This window comes from Diabrotica virgifera, chromosome 7, assembly GCF_917563875.1.
Source record: "Diabrotica virgifera virgifera chromosome 7, PGI_DIABVI_V3a".
NCBI lineage: Eukaryota > Metazoa > Arthropoda > Insecta > Coleoptera > Chrysomelidae > Diabrotica > Diabrotica virgifera.
Window position 1 is genome coordinate 165,617,376 of NC_065449.1, and position 21,276 is coordinate 165,638,651.

The window sequence follows — 21,276 nt, forward strand, 5'->3', positions numbered from 1 at the left end:
TTAATGCCAGTTTTACTTCGGTTTTTAGCCTCAATTGACATTGTCTGACCATCTTTTCCTCGGTCGTCCCAATGATCTTCTTCCATTTGGCGATTTGTCTCTTGCTATTCGTACTATTCTATTTTCTGTCATTGTTTCTATGTGTTGTTTCCATTCTATTTTTTTGTTTTGGTCCACATGTTTATTTATTCTGTACCACATCTCGCTCGTATTTCCTCACTTCTTACTATGTCTCTTAGAGTTTGTTTTGTTATTTTTCGTTAGACTTTCATTTCTGCTGTTTCCAGCAGTCTTTGTGTTTTCGCCGTATCTGCTCTTGTTTCCGCTGTGTACTTAATTATCGGTCTTATTGTTGATGTATATATCCTGGTTTTCGTTTCCATTGTGAGGTATTTGTTTCTACAGATTGTGTTGTTGAGACATCCTGTTGCTCTGTTCGCCATGTTTACTTGTTTTTTTACTCCTTCTTCCACTTTTCCGTAGCTTGACCATCACTCATCCATTCCATCACTTGTTCTATTATTTTGTTATTTACGACCAATTTATATGGTTTAGGTTCCGCTGATATTACTATCGATTTAGTTTTCTCTGTTAAGATCACCATGTTATATATTATGAGAGCCGTGTCTTCGAATTCTTTAATTAATCTTTGTAGGTCATCTTCATTTTCGGCTGGTGCGTCGTCAGCGTAGCAGATTTTCTTTATTTCCTTTTCTCCCATTCTATATCCTCTTCTTTTTTAACTTTCTTTATGATTTCATCGATTATCAAATTAAATATTAATGGGCTCAGCGAATCTCCTTGTCTAATGCCAGTTTCATACTTGATAGGTTGCGATAATTTTACCTTACGTCTTACCATAGCTATGTTATCTTTATACGTAGTGGAACTGTCGAATATTTCGCGAACTAAACATCGGATCGAAAAACTGAAAAATACGTGTTCAATGATTTTCAAAAATATATCCAATGACACCAAACACCAACCCCCACTACACCCCCTGGAGGTGAGGTGGGGGGTAACTTTAAAATCTTAAATGGAAACCCCCAGTTTTTCTTGCAGATTTTAATTCGTTACGTAAAAGTAAGCAACTTTTATTCAAGACATTCTTTCCAACTGTGGATAGATGGCGGTATAATTTGGAAAAACGATTTATCCTGATACCATAGGTAAATTATAGAAACGGTCTAATATCTCACGAAATACACTTCCAAATGAGAAACTAAAAAACAGATTTTTAATCTTTTTCAAAAACCTTTTGAATAACACCAAACGTGACCCTCCAACCCACCCCCTGCGGGTGGGGTTAGGGATAACTTTAAAATCTTAAACAGCAACCCCCACTTTTTATTACAGATTCTGATCCGTCACGAAAAATTAAGCAACATTCATTCGAAACAGTTTTTAGAATTGTTAATAGATGGCGCTTTAATTGGAAAAATACGATTTATTAGCGCCATCTATCAGAAATCTTAAAAAATGTTTCGAATAAGTGTTGCTTAATTTTTTATGGCGAAACCGAATCTGCAATAAAAAGTGGGGGTTGCGATTTAAGATTTTAAAGTTACCCCCCACCCCACCTCCAGGGGGTGAGTTGGAGGGTCATGTTTGGTATTATTCGATAGGTTTTCGAAAAAGATTAAAAATATGTTTTTTGGTTTCTCATTTGGAAGTGTATTTCGTAAGATATTAGACCGTTTCTATAATTTATCTATGGTATCAGGATAAATGGTTTTTCCCAATTATAGCGCCATCTATACACAGTTCGAAAAAATTTCTTTTGCGTTGCTAATTTTACGTAACAAATCCAAATTTGCAAGAAAAACTGGGGGTTTCCATTTGAGATTTGAAAGTTACCCGCCACCCCACCTCCAGGGGGTGTAGTGGGGATTGGTGTTTGGTGTCATTGGATAGATTTTTAAAAATGATTGAAAAAATATTTTCCAGTTTTTTGATCCGATATTTAGTTCGCGAAATATTCGACCGTTCCGCTACTTTTGGGACACCCTATATAGGGTTAGGCAGATAACTGGCCTATTAGAAATATCTCGAGAACTAAAGGCAACAGAATCATGAAAATTTGCATAAAGGGGATTTGAAGGATGATCTATTAAATAAAAATATTTTCATCTCTTTGCAACTTCCGGTTATACCGGAAGTTGCATATAACTTCGTTTTTTTAAATGGGACACCCTGTATATTTTTACATTTTTGGATTTTCTTCGATGTCTTCTTTCTTAAAATATGAGGTTTTGTAATATTATACAGGGTATTTTAAAAGATAATTACGTTTTTTTATTAATTTCGTAGCAACATTCACACCCTGTATAATTGTAGTAGTTTGACATCTAAAACTCTACTTACGTTCAAATGATTTTTAATATATTCTACTATTGTTAAGAATCATTAGTATAGCTAAATTTTAAATTTTAGTATACAGGCTTGGTCGAAACTCGGAATGAGTATTTTCTGAGGTTTCTTAAATGGAACACCCTGTATTTTTGTATTGTAATGAAATGATATTTTATAATACTTTTTTATTTCTTAAGCATTCCCTATACCTAACTGCTTTAATTTGTGAGTTATTGGTGATTCAAGCTAAACATTAATTGCACCAAAAAATACGTAACATTTTATTAGGTTGGCCGTGAAAATACTCAATCCCAAATAATTTTTCAGAAATAAATACATATTAATCCAGACTGATCCTTAAAATTACCAATAATGGTTTCGCTATCAAAATACCTACGTAGTTAAGATTGTTGGTGCGATTAACAATTAAGCACAAATTAAAGCAGTTAGGTATAGGGAATGCTTAAAAAATAAAAAAGTACCATAAAATATCATTTCATTACAATACTAAAATACAGGGTGTTCCATTTAAGGAAACTCAGAAAACACTCATTCCGAGTTTCGACCAACCCTGTATACTAAAATTAAAAATTTAGATATACTAATGATTCTTAACAATATTAGAGTATATTAAAAATCATTTGAACGTAAGTAGAGTTTTAGATGTCAAACTACTACAATTCTACAGGGTGTGAATGTTGCTACGAAATTAATAAAAAAACGTAATTATCTTTTAAAATACCCTGTATAATATTACAAAATCTCATATTTTAAGAGAGAAGACATCGAAGAGAATCAAAAATGTAAAAATATACAGGGTGTCCCATTTAAAAAAACGAAGTTATAAGCAACTTCCGGTATAACCGGAAGTTGCAAAGAGATAAAAATATTTTCATTTAATAGATCATCCTTCAAAACCCCTTTATTCCAATTTTAATGATTCTGTTGCCTTTAGTTATCGAGATATTTCTAATAGGCCCTTTATTTGCCTCATCCTGTATATTAGGGACTTTTCTTTTATTTGTCTTATTATAAAAACTGCATCCGTGCATGATCTTCCTATCCGAAATCCTTGTTGTTCCTCTTGCAGAGTTATGCGTTCATTTATTTTTGTCGCTATAATTCTTGTTGTCAATTTGAGTTGAGTTTATTTATTGTATTATAATAATTTAATTTTATTATTTATTTGTAAAACAGCGCAATAACAATTGGTAAAAAAGTGCAAAAAATAGAGTTTCTCCTTTAAATTTTTTCGACTCTTTATACATAACACACAGCTTTCATATTCCGTCTACAAAAACTATATTATAACTGAAACGTTTGCTAAGTTTCGTTAGGATGGGTTTAAATTTTTTAAACTAAGGGTCGGTTTTAAACGAATTAGGGGTCCTCAAAAAAAATTGCAAACTTCATAAATTGTGCTGGGCCCAAATACGCACTTTATTGTGATGATATGTGTTACATGATATTCTCAAATACCTCTTTTAATTTAAAATTGTCTAATTTGCAATAAATATTATTGCTAACCCCCCCCCCCCCACCATAACTTAAAAAAAATTTCTAGGCTATCCTAGTTATTAATTTTAATTTTTCAAAGTGTGTTTAACGAGAATGAGTCTTTTTTATATGAAAAATAAATTTTCGACTAATTCAAGTGCTTAATTTGGGGCCAGCAAAATTTTGCATATTTGCAATTTTTTTGCGGACCCGAAAACATATTAAGTTAGAAAGATAGAAATTGGTGAAACTTGTAGAGGTGGAAAATTTAGCGATATAAATCTATAAATTTACATTACGTTGATTGTTTCCCAACTTTAGATGTATCAGGGGAGTATGTCAACTAAAACTGTCACTGTCACCGTAGTAGTTGCCAAACTCCTCCGATACGTCTAAAGGTGGGAAACAATAAGTTGTTTTTCTAAAATTCGCTAAATTTCCCACCTCTACTAGTTTTATCTCTTTTTATCTCACAACTTGTTTCCCATCTTTTGCGTTATTTTGTGAGTGTACGTTATGTTTAAGAGGTTGAAAAAAAGAAAGGAAAAACTCAATGTTTTGCAACTTGTTTTAAAAATTATTATGCATATTCGATTATTTCACATTTTGTTTAATAAAAGTTAAGCACAAAGTTTGTGACTGTCGCCTATCGTGATTATTGTTACTGAAGTGATTCTAGAAAAAAAGTAGACTTCTATGGAAAATGTCCGTTAAGGTCTGCTGCTCGCCTGCACTATTAGGTTTTTTTATACCAACAATTTGGCAAGTTGGCTTTCGGTAATATTATATTATATTATATTATGTGCGCCAGTTTGTTTAACAATAAAATGCCACCTCAGTAGTATATCTACACTGTGGGCCGAAATAAAGGAGTACATTTTTAGCTGAAAATAACTTTTTGTTTTCTGGGCGATTTAATTTCTTTTTGCAGGGCTAATAGCCTAATATGTCCTCAACTTGACTGAAAATTTGGAAGCAAAAATGACGTAAAGGGTCGGACTTATAAAAAAAATAATGTAGCGGTGCATTTGAGTTCGTTGCAAATGAAAACTGTCTTAGCTAAAATTGAACTGATATGCTCTTTTGGTAGGTTAACTATCCTGAACACTTCATTAAAAAGGAAATTTTTCAAAATTACCGGATTCGCAAAATATCATTTTTTTATTTAAATAATGTTCACGCCTTCCCCATGAAATTTTAATAAAACCTGAATTTGTGAAATATCATTTTTTACTTAAATTGGGAAATCTTATTCGATTCCTTTTCTAATATGTTCACTAGAACTAAACCATCTTAACACTAAATTACATATTATCCATCGTTTTTTACTCATATTAGCAGTAATTTTTTGTTAAATGTCAAAGAATTTTTCAAACGCTGAAATATGTCAATTTTACTTAGTAAACCATGACTGCTTAGGTTGCCATGGAATTTGTTTTATATTTATAGTTAGATAAGTAAATTGGCCAGTTCATAATGCCACTTTTAAGCAAAGAGAACAGAATATTAATTAAATATTACCGTGAAAAATATAATTATGGTACACTTCGCGTCAAAAAAACTGGTACAACTCTTATAACCGAAAATCGTGTTTTTCAAGTTGTGTAAGTTGATCTTGTCACAAGTGTCATTCCAATTTGTAGGGCAACATTGCCAGTTCAACGAAAATAGAATAGAATAGAAATATGCTTTATTGTCACTGAAAATTATACAATTTTATGGACAAAGCTTAACATAGATTCACGAAAAAGATATACATAACAATAACAATAACAAATACAATTTTATAAAATTAGATAAATCGTCAATAAAAAAAATATATAAACAAGTTAAAAAAAAGTGAAGTAAAAAACAAAAACCAATATATTGCAAAATTACTATAAATTGCAAAATTGAACCTACAACATAATATAATAAAACACAAACAAAGGAACTAAGAAGTTTAAGCTGCTGTATGTGACACCCAAATATAGATAAATACACTTTAGTTACTTGTACATTACTGTGATTTCTTAGTTAGTCATTAAGAAACTCTTCTACTGAATAATATGGTCTTTTAGATAAATGAGCTTTTGTCATTTTACGGAACTTGAGAAAGGATGTTGCAGATTTAAGTTGTAAAGGGAGATGGTTGTATAGTTTTTTTGCGGAATATAGTATAGATTTCTTTACTAACTCAGAAGACGGGATCGGTAAATAGACATCAAAAGTTGAATTTCTGGTGGAGTAGTCATGATGAGGTCTTGCTGGAAAGACATGCATGTGTTTACGAATTAAGCAAACAGTTTCTAAAATATACAAAGATGGAAGGGTTAAAATATTATACCAAACTAGGTAAAAACGGAGTTGTGCGACAGACCGCATTTTTGAAATACTAAAAACTAAAACAATTGTAATTTTCCGTCATCTCAATTAAGTATCCATACATTGATTCGTGTTTTATTACCCATAATTTATGAAAATATTTCAATTCAAAAATAATGATAGATAATAAATCTTGACATGACTTTAAATTATTATGTTTAATGTCAAATCGAGAGGTTGATTGGTTTCTCGTAAATTATAGGACAAAACTGCATTAAGTTGTGTAGAATAAATAAAACACACTGGAAAAATTAAAAATTTAATTTGAAATTAATACAAAATGAATAACTTTTACAGTGAACAAGTGTGTAATTTAAATATAATATGTATTACAATTCGAAATATACATTTTAAACTTTATTTTTTTGTATTTAGATTTAGTGCAATTCCGTTATCTATTATGGCAACAACGAAGTGATTCACGAACAATAATTGTCAGTCTGAATACAGGTTTACATTGGAAAAAAAAAGTGTACCAGTTTTATATGACGCGAAGTGTACAAGGAAAATTCTAAATGCGTTCTTTGAGAAAAATTGGCATACTGAAACGATAGAAAAGTTCTTAAGTTATCTAAGGGAAACCCATGGGTCTATTGAACATAAAAGTGGAAGAGGAAGGAAGCGAAGCTCAAGAACTGAAGAAAATATTGCTAGAGTAAGGATTGTTTTAGGAAATTTGCAACCTGGCCAATCTGTTACCACATGGAGAATCTCAAAAGAAACTAGGATTTCCCCCACATCAATTCGAAGAATCATTAAAGAAGATTGCCATCTTAAAGTATTTAAATAAGTTTACTGTCAAAGACTTACTGACAATGTAAGAGAAAAACGACTGGAAAGATGTAATTTGCTACTAAGGAGATTCTGCTCTCGTGAAGACATTAGAAAAATATGGTTTTCAGATGAAAAATGATTTATTTACGGCCTCCTAAAAATACCCAAAATAATAGGGTGTATTCTGACACACAATTTAAGAGAGAAATTCCTCTAGAGCATCTTTTAATTGAAAAAAGTCATTTCTCAAAAGGTGTAATGGTCTCTGTTACAGTATCCATGTTGGGAAAATCTCGTCTGATTTTTGTTGATGCCGGGGTAAAACTTAATTCAGAAACATATCAAGAACAAATCTTGCAGCACCTATTACCTGAAATTGAAGAAGTAGGTTATGATTACACTTTCCAACAGGATGGTGCTCCTTCGCACACTTCCTACAATACAAGAATATTCTTAATTGAAAATTGCCCGGACTATATTGAGCCAGAGATATGGCCACCTAACAGCTCAGAATTAAATTCAGTTCACTATTAAATTTGGGTAATTTTCGAACAAAATTTGAATGACGGACAACAATTCAACAAGAATGCAATTTGTTTGGAACAATTTTGAATAGGGTGTAATAAATGGGGCTATCAATTTTTGGCGCAGATTACTTCAAGAAGTGGTAAACAATAATGGTAGCCACATTCATAATATTTTAGTTTAGGCTTTAAAATTATTAAACTTTAAATTAAAAACATTATCATAAATGTGTTATTTGTTAAAATGTTATATTTTCCTAATTTAATAAAAAAAAAATGATATTTTGCGAATCCGGTAATTTTAAAAAATTTCTTTTTACTGAAGTGTTCTGGATAGTTAACCTACCAAAAGAGCATATCAGTTCAATTTTAGCTAAGACAATTTTCATTTGCAATGAGCTCAAATGCACCGTTAGATAAATTTTTTATAAGTCCGGCCCCGTACGTTATAAAGGACCCCGCAGAAACCTTATGGGAAATGGCTCTCTGTCAAATGCTCTGAAACTTTGGGTTCTGTTAGTCCTTGAAGTGTAGAAAAAAAGACTCGATGGGCGCATAGCTCCAAAAAATCATGGTTTTAAGATATAAGCCTCTGAAGTTTTAGGTACAGTAAGGACGTTTGAGTTGGAATAAATTTATTTTCTCGAGAATGGGCGACTCTGGATTTTTGGCATATATATCATACTAGTGACGTCATCCATCTGGGCGTGATGGCGCAATCGATGATGTTTTTAAATGAGAATAGGGGTCGTGTGATAGCTCATTTGAAAGGTTATTAAATTATCTATTCAATAATATAAACTTTAACAATATTATTTATACAGGGTGCTTAAAAAATTGTTTTAAATTAAATTAATCGAGACAAGAAGAAAAGGTATATAATTTATTTAATTCGAAATACATTTTACTGTTCTCCGAATCCAGAAAAAAATGTATACATAAATATTGTTTTTCGTTTATATTCAATATTAAAGCTGACACCCACCTGTCTCTTAGCAGTTTCAACATTTAATTTAAGCGAAAATGGTCGTGTGATAGCTCATTTAAAAGGTCACTTAATTCTCTATTCACTAATATAAACATTAACATAATTATTTATACAGGGTGCCAAAATTTTTTTTAATTAAATTAATTGAGACAAAAAGAAGAGTGTATATAATTTATTGAATTCGAAATACTGTTGTCCGAAAACAGAAAAAAATGTTTATTTGATAAATAAATATTGTTTTTTTTTGCTTAAATTCAATATTAAAGCTGCCACTCACCTACCTCTTAGCAATTTGAACATTTAGTTTAAGCGAAAAGCAATGTTTATTTTTTAAATTAACATTTTTTCTATTTTTCTCTTTTCTGAGAGCAGTGAAATGTATTTTGAATTAAATAAATTATATACATTCTTCTTTTTGTCTCAATTAAATTAATTAACAAAAATTGGGCACCCTGTATAAATAATAATGTTAATTATAGTAATGAAACACAGACTTACTCACAATCATTTAATTATACTTTGACGACCGGTTTCGATCTCTACAATATACAGATCATCTTCAGGTCGGCGTTACAAGTAGTTAAATGCTACAATAAGAGAAAACTTGTGTTAGACCAGTGTCTGATTGAAGAGATGTTAATAGAAAGCCAAATTTAAAAAATTTTTTTATAAAATTTTTTGAAATAAAGGTTTGCAACTGTTGACATTTCAGAATATTGGTATATACAAAGTCAAACCTATGAGTAAAAATGCTCATAGGCATGTATGTGCAAATGGGTGCATACAGTTTGAATTTGTTGAGATTAGCATTTTTAACCATTAAAAAACAAAATAAACATAAACTGACTTAAATATGCTTCCAAATTCAAAGTAGTAATAATAAAAGAGAGAGAGATCTTTTATTATTACTACTTTGAATTTGGAAGCATATTTAAGTCAGTTTATGTTTATTTTGTTTTTTAATGGTTAAAAATTTTAATCTCAACAAATTCAAACTGTATGCACCCATTTGCACATACATGCCTATGAGCATTTTTACTCATAGGTTTGACTTTGTATATACCAATATTCTGAAATGTCAACAGTTGCAAACCTTTATTTCAAAAAATTTTATAAAAAAATTTTTTAAATTTGGCTTTCTATTAACATCTCTTCAATCAGACACTGGTCTAACACAAGTTTTCTCTTATTGTAGCATTTAACTACTTGTAACGCCGACCTGAAGATGATCTGTATATTGTAGAGATCGAAACCGGTCGTCAAAGTATAATTAAATGATTGTGAGTAAGTCTGTGTTTCATTACTATATTTAATATGGACTCACATATGCAACCCATTCAATATTTGAATAATGTTAATGTTTGTACTAGTGCATAGAGAATTAAATAACCTTTCAAATGAGCTATCGCACGACCCCTTTCGCTTAAATTAATTGTTCAAACTGCTAAGAGGCAGGTGGGTGGCAGCTTTAATATTGAATTTAAGCGAAAACCAATATTTATTTATCAAATAAACATTTTTTCTGGCTTCGGACTACAGTAAAATGTATTTCGAATTAAATAAAGTATATACATTCTTCTTTTTGTCTCAATTAATTTAATTCAAAAAATTTTTGTGCGCCCTGTATAAATAATATTGGTAATGTCTATATTTTATATTATTGAATAGAGAATTTAATAACCTTTCAAATGAGCTATCACACGACCACTCTTCTTATTCAAAAAATCATCGATTGCGTCATCACGCCCAGATGGATGACGTCACTAGTATGACATATATGCCAATAAATTATAATTTAAAAATAAAAATCGACCTGATTTGTAATTTATCTCCAGAGTCGCCCATTCTCGAGAAAATGAATTTATTCCAACTCAAACGTCCTCACTGTAACTATAATTTCAGAGGCTTATATTTTAAAACCATGATCTTTTGGAGCTAAGCGCCCATTGAGTCTTTTGTTCTACACATCAAGGACTACCAGATCCCAAAGTTTCAGAGAATTTGACAGAGGGCCATTTCCCATAAGGTTTCTGCGGGGTCCTTTGCAGTCATGTTGGGGAAACTTTACGCTATTAGGCCTTCAAAAAGAAATAAAATTACCCAAAAAACAAAAAAGTTATTTTCAACTAAAAAATGTACTCCTTTATTTCGGCACACAGTGTATAAAACAACAGATGCAAACTTAATTGTTTAGGTTTCGATTAGTTGTTTCTCAGATGTAGGTATGTATATATGCATAATATGTCCCTTCATGCTGCTATTCCAACATGCAGAAGATGAAGATATATATTCAGCAAACAGTTGCTGCGAGAAGAAATAGAAAAAGTAGATTCAAACTATGCTACTTTTAAGGAAATTTCTAAAACTGGCAATGATTCAAATATTTTTTAACAAAATTAAAATTTCCTGAAGAGATGAATAAATCTCCTGAAGAGATGAATAAATCCTAATCAGTGGAGTTTCTAGAAAACTTTAAAGTTTAAATTGGTTGAACAAATTTAATTAGTCAATGTTCATTACCAGAAAACTTTTTAGGACCCCATTTATCAACAGGCACAGACTGAAGTGGAGATATTGAAGGATGTGAGTGTTTCATATGTACTCTATCAGAAGTAGAAGCAACAGGTTGATCTACATTTTCAGATAATATAAGCATCTAACTTTCACAAATCAACACAAATTATTTCCTTGTCTAACTCTTCTTACTTTGAAAACAGACAGTAATGAAACCGGAAATATATATTTATTCTCATCTTGCGAAGACGCGTCGAATAATATATCACTTATACAATTCCAGTGACTTTAAAACAGTACTTCTGGTTGCTTTTCTAATACCAGAAGTCCTAGGTCACATTTATCACCATTAGTACCATCCTAGGATTATAAGCTTTCATTTGACACCTCATTTGTCATTCTACCTGGTATAATAACGGAGGAGTTATATTCGCGGTCGGACGGACACACGGACAGACAGACTAGGTCAAATTTCTCACCTTTAGTACCATCTTTGAATTATAAGTTTTCATTTGACACCTCATTTGTCATTCTACATGGTATAATGACAGAAGAGTTGTGTTCACATACAGACAGACAGACGGACAGACGGACGTAGATAATTCAAAGTTTTCACATTTTTTCAAAATTGGGTGAAAAGAATATTTTAAATTTAATATCAAATATAAAATTATTTATGTTTAGTTATAATTTAAAATAATTCACAAAACTACTAATGCCATCTGTCAACGTAGATATGAATAAAGCATAACTAGAAATTTCAAAGTCAAACCGTGTGAGACTAAGCATATAAATATATTAAGATAATTTGTATAAAATCTAACTAATATATAAAGAATAAAATTCCTTCATTTAATTTTAAAAATAATATTTTAATACAATTTGTCGTAACTATAAATAATAAAATTATTATCCGGGATATAAAAAAATAAAATGACGTTTATTAAACGTCATTCAATTTTTACATATCGAAACAGGACCAAACAGACTGCGTGACTCGTCACACTAGGATTTTATAAGATTAGATATTTTAACACATAATAGAAAAAGCTTTAAAAAGAAGTATAATTAAAATATACAAATATAAACATACCCATACCAGCTGATCTCCTTCCGGGAGTATTCCTTTGAAAATGGTTCTTCCTAGGTAAACTATTGTGGTGTAAAGCTGTGGGTGCTTTTCTTACTGGAATAGTCTTAACAGGTGCAGCGCCCTCCGTTGTAGGTCTTTGTCAAGAAGCTTCTTCTTCTTTTAATTTCAACTCGTTTTTTGAGCAGCTAGCTCCTAGGTATCGTAATAGGCTTAGGACTTCATCTTGAACGAGGCTAAAACACATCGCTACTAGCGCCATTCCTGTTAGGATGTAGGCAGAGCATGCACAAAGAGAGATTTCTTCCGCTTTTTGGCCTGGTAAGAGGTCACCAAATCCTATCGTTCCCAGACTTGTGAAACAAAAGTAACTACCTACAAAAAGGAATTGAAATATTTAATTTATTTTCTAATATGTTTAGTACATATACAGGGTGTTTCATTAATAATTGTCCATATAGTAACTGGAGAAACCTTAGCACAAAATACTAAGATTTAACCTAAAACACTTAAATAAAATGTGGTTCCTTACCGAGTTACAGGGTGTTTTATCTAAAAATTTAAAAATTATTTTTGCACAGCATTTTAAAACTATTTGACGTATCCTTTTCATACTTGACAGAAAATGAGACTACTATACATCCTACTAAATTATGATAAACAAACGTTTCTAGCTGCTACCAAAGGCGTACGACAGGGGATAGTGAATGGTTGACCCTTCTCAAATTCTACGCCACTGGTGGAATTACTAATTTAGTGCCATTTTTAGTTTCTCCAATACTTTCTACGTAAATAATATACTACTCATTGGTAACGATAAAGTCATTAGTTTTCGAGATATTTGAAGTTAAATATGAAACGGCACAGTTATTTTGATTAATTTATGATATGATTCATATGATTCAAATTTAAAAATTATTTGTACCCAGTACTTAAAAACTATTTGGCGTATCCTTATCATACTTGGCAGAAAGTGTAGGTACTGTACACCCTACTAAATTAAGATAAATAAACGTTTCTAGCTACTACCAGAGGCGTACGACAGGGGATAGTGTCTGGTTGACCCTTCCCAAATTCTACGCCACTGACGAAATTGCTATTTTAGTGTAATTTCTGAAGTTATACTTCTTTACGCGCGATATGAGGGTGAATTTTAACCTTTAACTACCCGCGCATCAAGTTACAACATAACTACACGCGTGGCGTACTTTATACGCCACAAGAAAATACACTTAAAAGCAGCGGATTTGTTTATTTTTTTTTTGAAAAAATACACGTAGTTGTTTGTTATAAACCTTATTCGGCGTCAGTAAATACTTGGAGTTCCTTCCCAGTAAGCCAATTGGGATTTATAACTGGAATCATGGAATAACTGGATTCCATGATAAATAAAATTACTAATACAATTTTTTTTTAAATTTGGTTTTTTACAGGAGAAAAAGTATTGTTTATAAAGAAAAATATATTTTGTGCCATAATAACTAAAAAACAATTGAAATATGTACTTATATTACGACTTATATTAATATAATCGTGGCATATATTGTCCACCACCGGAAACAACAAATACTATACTGTAAATTACGATCTTCCCAGAACGCCGATTATTTTAACTATTTAGAATGGGAAATAAGCCACAATATTATTAAAAAATGATTTTTATTATTAACGTTTCGACGCCCAAATCGGGTGCCGTTGTCAAAATACAAAATACTATTAATATAAACAAAAATGTTGTTGCTTAGTAAAAAAATTCTTCTAATAATTTATTTAATTTGACTCATTTATATCGGCAATTCAGATACATATGATACATTTTAAAGTAGAAGACTTAAAAATGATATTGCCAATATTTATGAGTTGCGTTCCTGGGACGACTTTACTGAAAGATAGTTCATTCGATTACATGAAATCAACCCCAACTCAAGAATATCCGTCACAAAAAAAATCATAGCATGTGATCTGTCTTTAAAAAGACAACCACATGCAACGGTGACATTAAAATTCTCGCGTTAGAGATCTCATAGTAAATCACGAGGGAAAACCAGGAAAAACCTCGTGATACTATCCCGACATCGTAAGTATTTGGTCTTACATTTAATTTACTCTCAAAATTAATACCAAATTCTGACTTTACTATAATTTTGTTTAAATTATAAATAATATCAATAATACATGGGTATATAAGTAATACTAAAATATAAAATATGTACTAACTCGACTATTGACTTACTAATTGTGGTATTTTCTTTCTATTGACTTCCTCTTTCAGTATGGGTATCCACATCCTACTGCATTCCACCGAGGAATTTGCGACACAATTGGTTTCGTTTAGCATAATTAGAGCTGCTTCTTTGATTTTTCTCTTTTTACTATCTGTTTCTTTCAGGACTATACTTGAATCTCTCCATTGAACTCTATGTTCATTATCCCATGCGTGTTGACATATTTGAGATCTATCAAATTCTCTATTTTTAATATAAGATTGATGTTCACTTATTCTAACGTTTAATGGTCTTGATGTTTCACCTATATAAAACTGTTCGCATTCACAAGGTATTTTATAAATACAATTCTTTGTCCTTTCTTGTTCATTGTTAGGTTTAGTTTTAGATAGAATAGATCTCAATGTGTTGGTTGTTTTGAATGTTGTTGAAATGTTGAATTTATTTCCTATTGTTTTAAGTTTCTCGGATAGTCCTTTTATGTATGGTATTGATATTTTCCTCGTATTATTTCTTGTGAATGTTGTAGGATCCCGTTCTATGTTGTTCTGTTCCATTCGATCCAATCTTGACAATTCCTTATTTATAAACGATAAAGGATAATCATTTTTTAATAAAACAGATGTTAAGAATTGTTTTTCTTCTAAAAAGGAATTTTCGTTAGAACAAGTAATTTTGGCTCTATCATATAAGGATTTTATGATTCCCTTTTTAACGTTGATGTTGTGATTTGATTTGTAATTGAGATATCTGTTGGTATGTGTTGGTTTTCTATACACTTGAGTCTCATATCCAGTATCCTTCTTTAAGACTAAAACATCGAGGAAAGGCAGGGTGTTATTATATTCCTTTTCCATTGTAAATTTTATTGTCTCTTCTTGATCGTTTATACTATTCAGGAATGTATCCAACAATTCTGATCTATGAGGCCATATTGAAAACACATCATCTACATATCTCCACCATACAGTGGGTTTTAAATTTTGTTTAGAAATGATATTAGTTTCGAAATCCTCCATAAATATATTAGCCAATAATGGAGATAAAGAGGAGCCCATTGCTAGACCAAAATTTTGTTTATAAAATTCATTATTTAGTTGAAAATAGGTATTATTAGTACATAATGTCAATAACTCCATTATAGCTGATACATTTAGTTTTGTCCTAGTTGTCAATGTATCATCATTCTCTAATTTCGTTTTGATTATGTTTAAAGTTTTATCTAATGGCACATTTGTAAATAAACTGTTTATGTCAAAACTTACTAAAATATTATTTGGATTAAACTCAATAGTTGATAATTTGTTTACAAAATGTTTTGTATTTTTTATAAATGTGTCATCATTATTAGCAAATGGTTTTATAATGTTTAATAAAAATTTTGATAGTTCACTACAAGGAGAACTGATGGTACTACAAATGGGTCTAAGTGGTATGTTCGCTTTATGAATTTTCGGTACTCCATAAAAATGTGGTGACTTACTGTAATGAGGTGTAATTAATTTTCTTTGATAGTATGTTAGATCATTTTTAAATTTGAATAAAGTTCTATAGATTTTATTTTCCAGTGTTTTCGTTGGATCCTTCGTTAATTTGGTATAAGGTCCATTTGTAATTAGATCTGTAATTTTGTCCTCGTATTGTATTTTATCCATTATTACAGTTGCATTTCCTTTATCCGCTGGTAGGATCGTTATGGAGTCATCATCTTTTAAAGTTTTTAAAGCTTTAATTTCCTCTTTACTGATGTTCTGTTCAATTTGATTTGTCTTTTCCAATTCAAGTTTACATAGTACCCTATACTGTTCTTTTTCATGAGTTGGTAAACACTGTGATATTTTTTCCACTGAACTAATTATGTCTAATTTTGGAATAGATGGATGAGTAACAGCATAGTTTAAACCCTTTGACAATACCAAATTCTCCGTTGCATTTAACTGTCTATTTGATAGATTGACAACTGTCGCTAATATGTCATTATTTCTATTTAGGTTATCAAAAGTATGTATACTATTTTGTTCTAAAAGAATATTAAATTTATTTAAATGTATATTTCTTTGTTTCTGATATGAATTTTGATAAATTATGTGTAAACTAAAAATAATTCGATCAAAATCAGAATTTGATATCATTCCGAAAAGCAAATCTTTAATACTTACGATGTCTTGTTCAATAAAAAATAAATTTGACCTGTGAAATTGTAACCTTTCCCGGATCATTGACAAACTGGCTCTATGTAGAATATTTTGGAGTCTTCTGCTTGAGTATGCTGGCCGTAACCTCAAGCCCTTCGGTATTAAGTTGTTATCTCTACATCGTTTTAAGAATTTGATAGAATTTTGACAGTGTGCCAGTTTCTCGTAGAAGGTTTCCAATTTCCTAAAATTTTGACACACAAAATTTAAAACTAAACCTAACAATGAACAAGAAAGGACAAAGAATTGTATTTATAAAATACCTTGTGAATGCGAACAGTTTTATATAGGTGAAACATCAAGACCATTAAACGTTAGAATAAGTGAACATCAATCTTATATTAAAAATAGAGAATTTGATAGATCTCAAATATGTCAACACGCATGGGATAATGAACATAGAGTTCAATGGAGAGATTCAAGTATAGTCCTGAAAGAAACAGATAGTAAAAAGAGAAAAATCAAAGAAGCAGCTCTAATTATGCTAAACGAAACCAATTGTGTCGCAAATTCCTCGGTGGAATGCAGTAGGATGTGGATACCCATACTGAAAGAGGAAGTCAATAGAAAGAAAATACCACAATTAGTAAGTCAATAGTCGAGTTAGTACATATTTTATATTTTAGTATTACTTATATACCCATGTATTATTGATATTATTTATAATTTAAACAAAATTATAGTAAAGTCAGAATTTGGTATTAATTTTGAGAGTAAATTAAATGTAAGACCAAATACTTACGATGTCGGGATAGTATCACGAGGTTTTTCCTGGTTTTCCCTCGTGATTTACTATGAGATCTCTAACGCGAGAATTTTAATGTCACCGTTGCATGTGGTTGTCTTTTTAAAGACAGATCACATGCTATGATTTTTTTTTGTGACGGATATTCTTGAGTTGGGGTTGATTTCATGTAATCGAATGAACTATCTTTCAGTAAAGTCGTCCCAGGAACGCAACTCATAAATATTGGCAATATCATTTTTAAGTCTTCTACTTTAAAATGTATCATATGTATCTGAATTGCCGATATAAATGAGTCAAATTAAATAAATTATTAGAAGAATTTTTTTACTAAGCAACAACATTTTTGTTTATATTAATAGTATTTTGTATTTTGACAACGGCACCCGATTTGGGCGTCGAAACGTTAATAATAAAAATCATTTTTTAATAATATTGTGGCTTATTTCCCATTCTAAATAGTTAAAATTGTAAAAATGCCACAAGAAAATAGCTTCAGAACGCCGATTATAATGAACTAAAACCAAATTGTAAAGCACATTCCAGTGATAGGTTAGAGAGATAAAGAAGGTCAAAAATTAAATTTCTAAATATATTTGCAGTAGAATTCTTATACCTGGCGTACAAAATACGCCAGCGCGTGTAGTTAAAGGTTAATAGGATTAAAACCTTTGATCCCGGCGCAGTCGCATTACAACTTTGTTCTGATTGGATGTTCAAATGACATGACAAAAATTATCCAATATGGCAGCTGTGGCACAGCTGTGGGACTGTGGTTTGGTTATGTATGGTTGTTGCGTTTTAAAATTTGTAGGAAGAGAAACAACAAACAAAAAGTTAGTTAATGGTTATACTGCATTTTTAAATAGTTTTCATATTATATTTTTGGACTTATTAACATAGACGAGATGATTGTTGTATGCCAATGTGAAAGCCCATCAAACTGTGACTAGTATGAGTGCCGCGAAATTACTGATAAAAAACCTATTAGCTCGAAGGCGTAGAGAATTGTGGATAACAACAATCAACCGGGACGATCTACGATCTCGCTTATTCAAAGCTAAAGAATCTTACACTGGTAAGAGTTTTAAAAATAGTTGATCAAATTTTGTTATGATATTTGAACATAGCCACTTTGCACGATGCAAGTGATTGCGAAATTTATTAGTCGTTATACGGGCTCTGATTGGGTGTTGAAATGATCTGTCAATAATAAATAATTGTTCAATATGAAGGTAAACAAATGTATAATATATTAGTTTTATTGTTGTGAGGACAGAAACAAAAAAGTTTATAATTGTAGTGATTTTTAAATAGTTTTTAAAGCAACAGGTACGTAATAATTGTAAATGTATCATAGGTACCTACCTATTTGAACCTATCAAAATACATAGTATGTAATACTTTTATTTACATAATTTGATTACCATCAAAATTTCTATCAATATTCACCTAATATATTGTTTTCTTACTCTATGTTTTGTTGTATTTATTCAATTCTAAATCATTTCAATTCAAAATCAAAATAATTTGATTTACATAATTCAAAAATGTCAAAAGTTTAATCCGTTTAGTTAGTCGATCTTCGCACACAATGACACACTGTCTCCGTGGCGAAGCGTTTAATGCGAGTGAACCCCAATACAACGCCAATACCAGCCGCGCTGGTAAGTTGGTTCGAATCCCAATAGAAACTTTTATTTTTTTATTTTTTTATACATTTTATGATTGTAAGTGTATAATTTTATTTTCAGAAAATACGTATTTAGTTAAAAAATTTTCCGACAGTTAATGTTCAGAAATCATTTGTGGCATTTTTAATGTGTTTCTGTGTGTTTTATTCTTTTATTATTTTAATTTTTGGCACTGTTTTAATAAAAATGTTTGAGAAGTAGTAAGTATAAATTAGTTTAATATTTAAATAAAATATAAATAAAAAGTATATTAATTTCGTTTATAATCATATAATCATATACTAGAAGTATAACTTCTTACGTGCGTACAAAGTACACACACATTCTTTTTTTGATTTTTCAATACTTTTTATGTAAATAATATACTCTTCATTCGTAACGATAAAGTGATTAGTTTTCGAGATATTTGAAATTAAAAATGAAGCGACACAATACATTAATTAAAATAACCGTGTCGTTTCATTTTTAACTTCAAAGATCTCGAAAACTAATGACTTTGTCGTTACGAATAAAGAGTATATTGTTTTCATAGAAAGTATTGGAGAATCCAAAAATTGAACTAAAATAGCAATTCCGCCAGTGGCGTAGAATTTGGAAAGGGTCAACCATTCACTTTCCCCCGTCGTACGCCTTTGGTAATAGACAGAAACGTTTGTTTAACATAATTTAGTAGTTTGTACAATACCTATATTTCCTGCCAAGTATAAAAAGTATACGTCGAATAGTTTTCAAATGCTGAGCAAAAATAATTTTTAAATTTTTAGATGAAACACCCTGTAACTCAGTAAGGAATCACATTTTATATAAGTGTTTTAGGTTAAATCTTCGTATTTTGCGCTAAGGTTTCTCCAGTTACTATATGGACAATTATTAATGAAACACCCTGTATAAAAGTCAATGGTACCAATTTAAATTAATTGTTTAAATTTGTTAATTGAGTCGAATTGGGTTACTCCAATTATATGAAAATATAAAAGATTACAAGAGTAAAAAAGTAATAGACCAGGGTCGAAGCTTTTGAAAATGATAAAAAGTGAAAAAAAATAGGAACAGGATCGAACCCATTGTAAATTGTAGAAAATATAACTAAAATTCGGGGAAAATAATTTAAGAAAGATCTGAATTCGGGATGTGGAAGAGGGTGGGTTTTTATGGATAGAAAACAGGTTATCACCATTTCCGACAACACTACAGTTTCGAAGAAAAAAAAATAGACAAGTTGTAGAAAATTCAAATAAGGTTGCAAAAAATTCAAATAAGCGTGTATTTGCTTTTATGTTAGTCCGTTCTTTAACGGTAAAATATTGCAAAATCTCTAAATTTTAAAGAACCGCTTGGATTGACATGAAATTTGGCATACACATAGCTAACAAGTCAAAGAAAAAAATGTGCCGATATGTACTTTTGCCCCGGGGATGGTTTTCACCCCCTCTTGTGGGTGAAAAAAAATAAAAATATTCGTCCAAAGAAAGTCAGGAAGTTGATAAACTTGCTAATTTTAAGTAACTTTTGTTCTATAGAGTTTTTTCACTAAGTCAATACTTTTCGAGTTATTTGGCAGTGAATATGTTCATTTTTTCAACAAAATAACCACGCTTTTAGACGGTTTTTCGCAAATAACTCAAATAGTAAGTATTTTGTCGAAAAAAAATTCTAGGCAGAAACATAGCCTGTAAAAAATTTAAAAAAAAATGGTGTATATATCACGTCTCTACGCCTAGTAGAAGCAGAGTTATAGCTAATGAAAAATAGGTTCATATTCGTCAAATTTTAAATGGAATACTTTAACGTGAAATAACCAAAAATGAAGCACATTTCGGGGAAAACTTATTACAACTTATTTAAAGTGTTTAAAAAAAGCTTTACTTTTGTTTTATAAAAGAATTTCTAGCATCAAAATTAAACAAGTTACGCTCAAAATAACGTTAGTCCCTTTTGGTTTTGGTAAAAATATCGAGAAATTCACCCCCTAATTAGTATCTTAAATGAACTTAATCGTTACGACTTCACAAGTTTCTTGACTCGTGTATATACTGTTTATATGATCTGTAAGTTTCATCGGTTCAAAGTCCTTATTATTGAAAGGGATGTAGTTAAAAGGGGTTGAACGAGTCACTGATCACGAATGTATGCTAATTTAGAAACACCAAATCTTAATCAATTTTTGTCTAACAGAAAAACAAAAAAGTACATGATATTCAGAAAAGCAAATCTGACTTTTTTATGTTTTTCGAGATTTTTGGCATCTCTAACAATTTTTAAGTTATTTTGAAAAAAGCATATTTTTCAAAATTTAAATTTTTAAAAATTTTGT

General features: G+C 30.5%; 1 protein-coding gene across 1 annotated transcript in view; it reads right to left on the reverse strand.

Moving 5' to 3' along the window:
• Window positions 1–21,276, reverse strand: part of LOC126888661 (potassium channel subfamily K member 18-like) — a 38,397-nt gene that overhangs the window by 8,155 nt on the left and 8,966 nt on the right. The window contains exon 3 of the mRNA XM_050657023.1: window positions 12,107–12,478. Coding sequence (XP_050512980.1) covers window positions 12,246–12,478 — 233 coding nt within the window. The 3' untranslated portion in view covers window positions 12,107–12,245. The remainder of the gene's footprint in view (window positions 1–12,106; window positions 12,479–21,276) is intronic.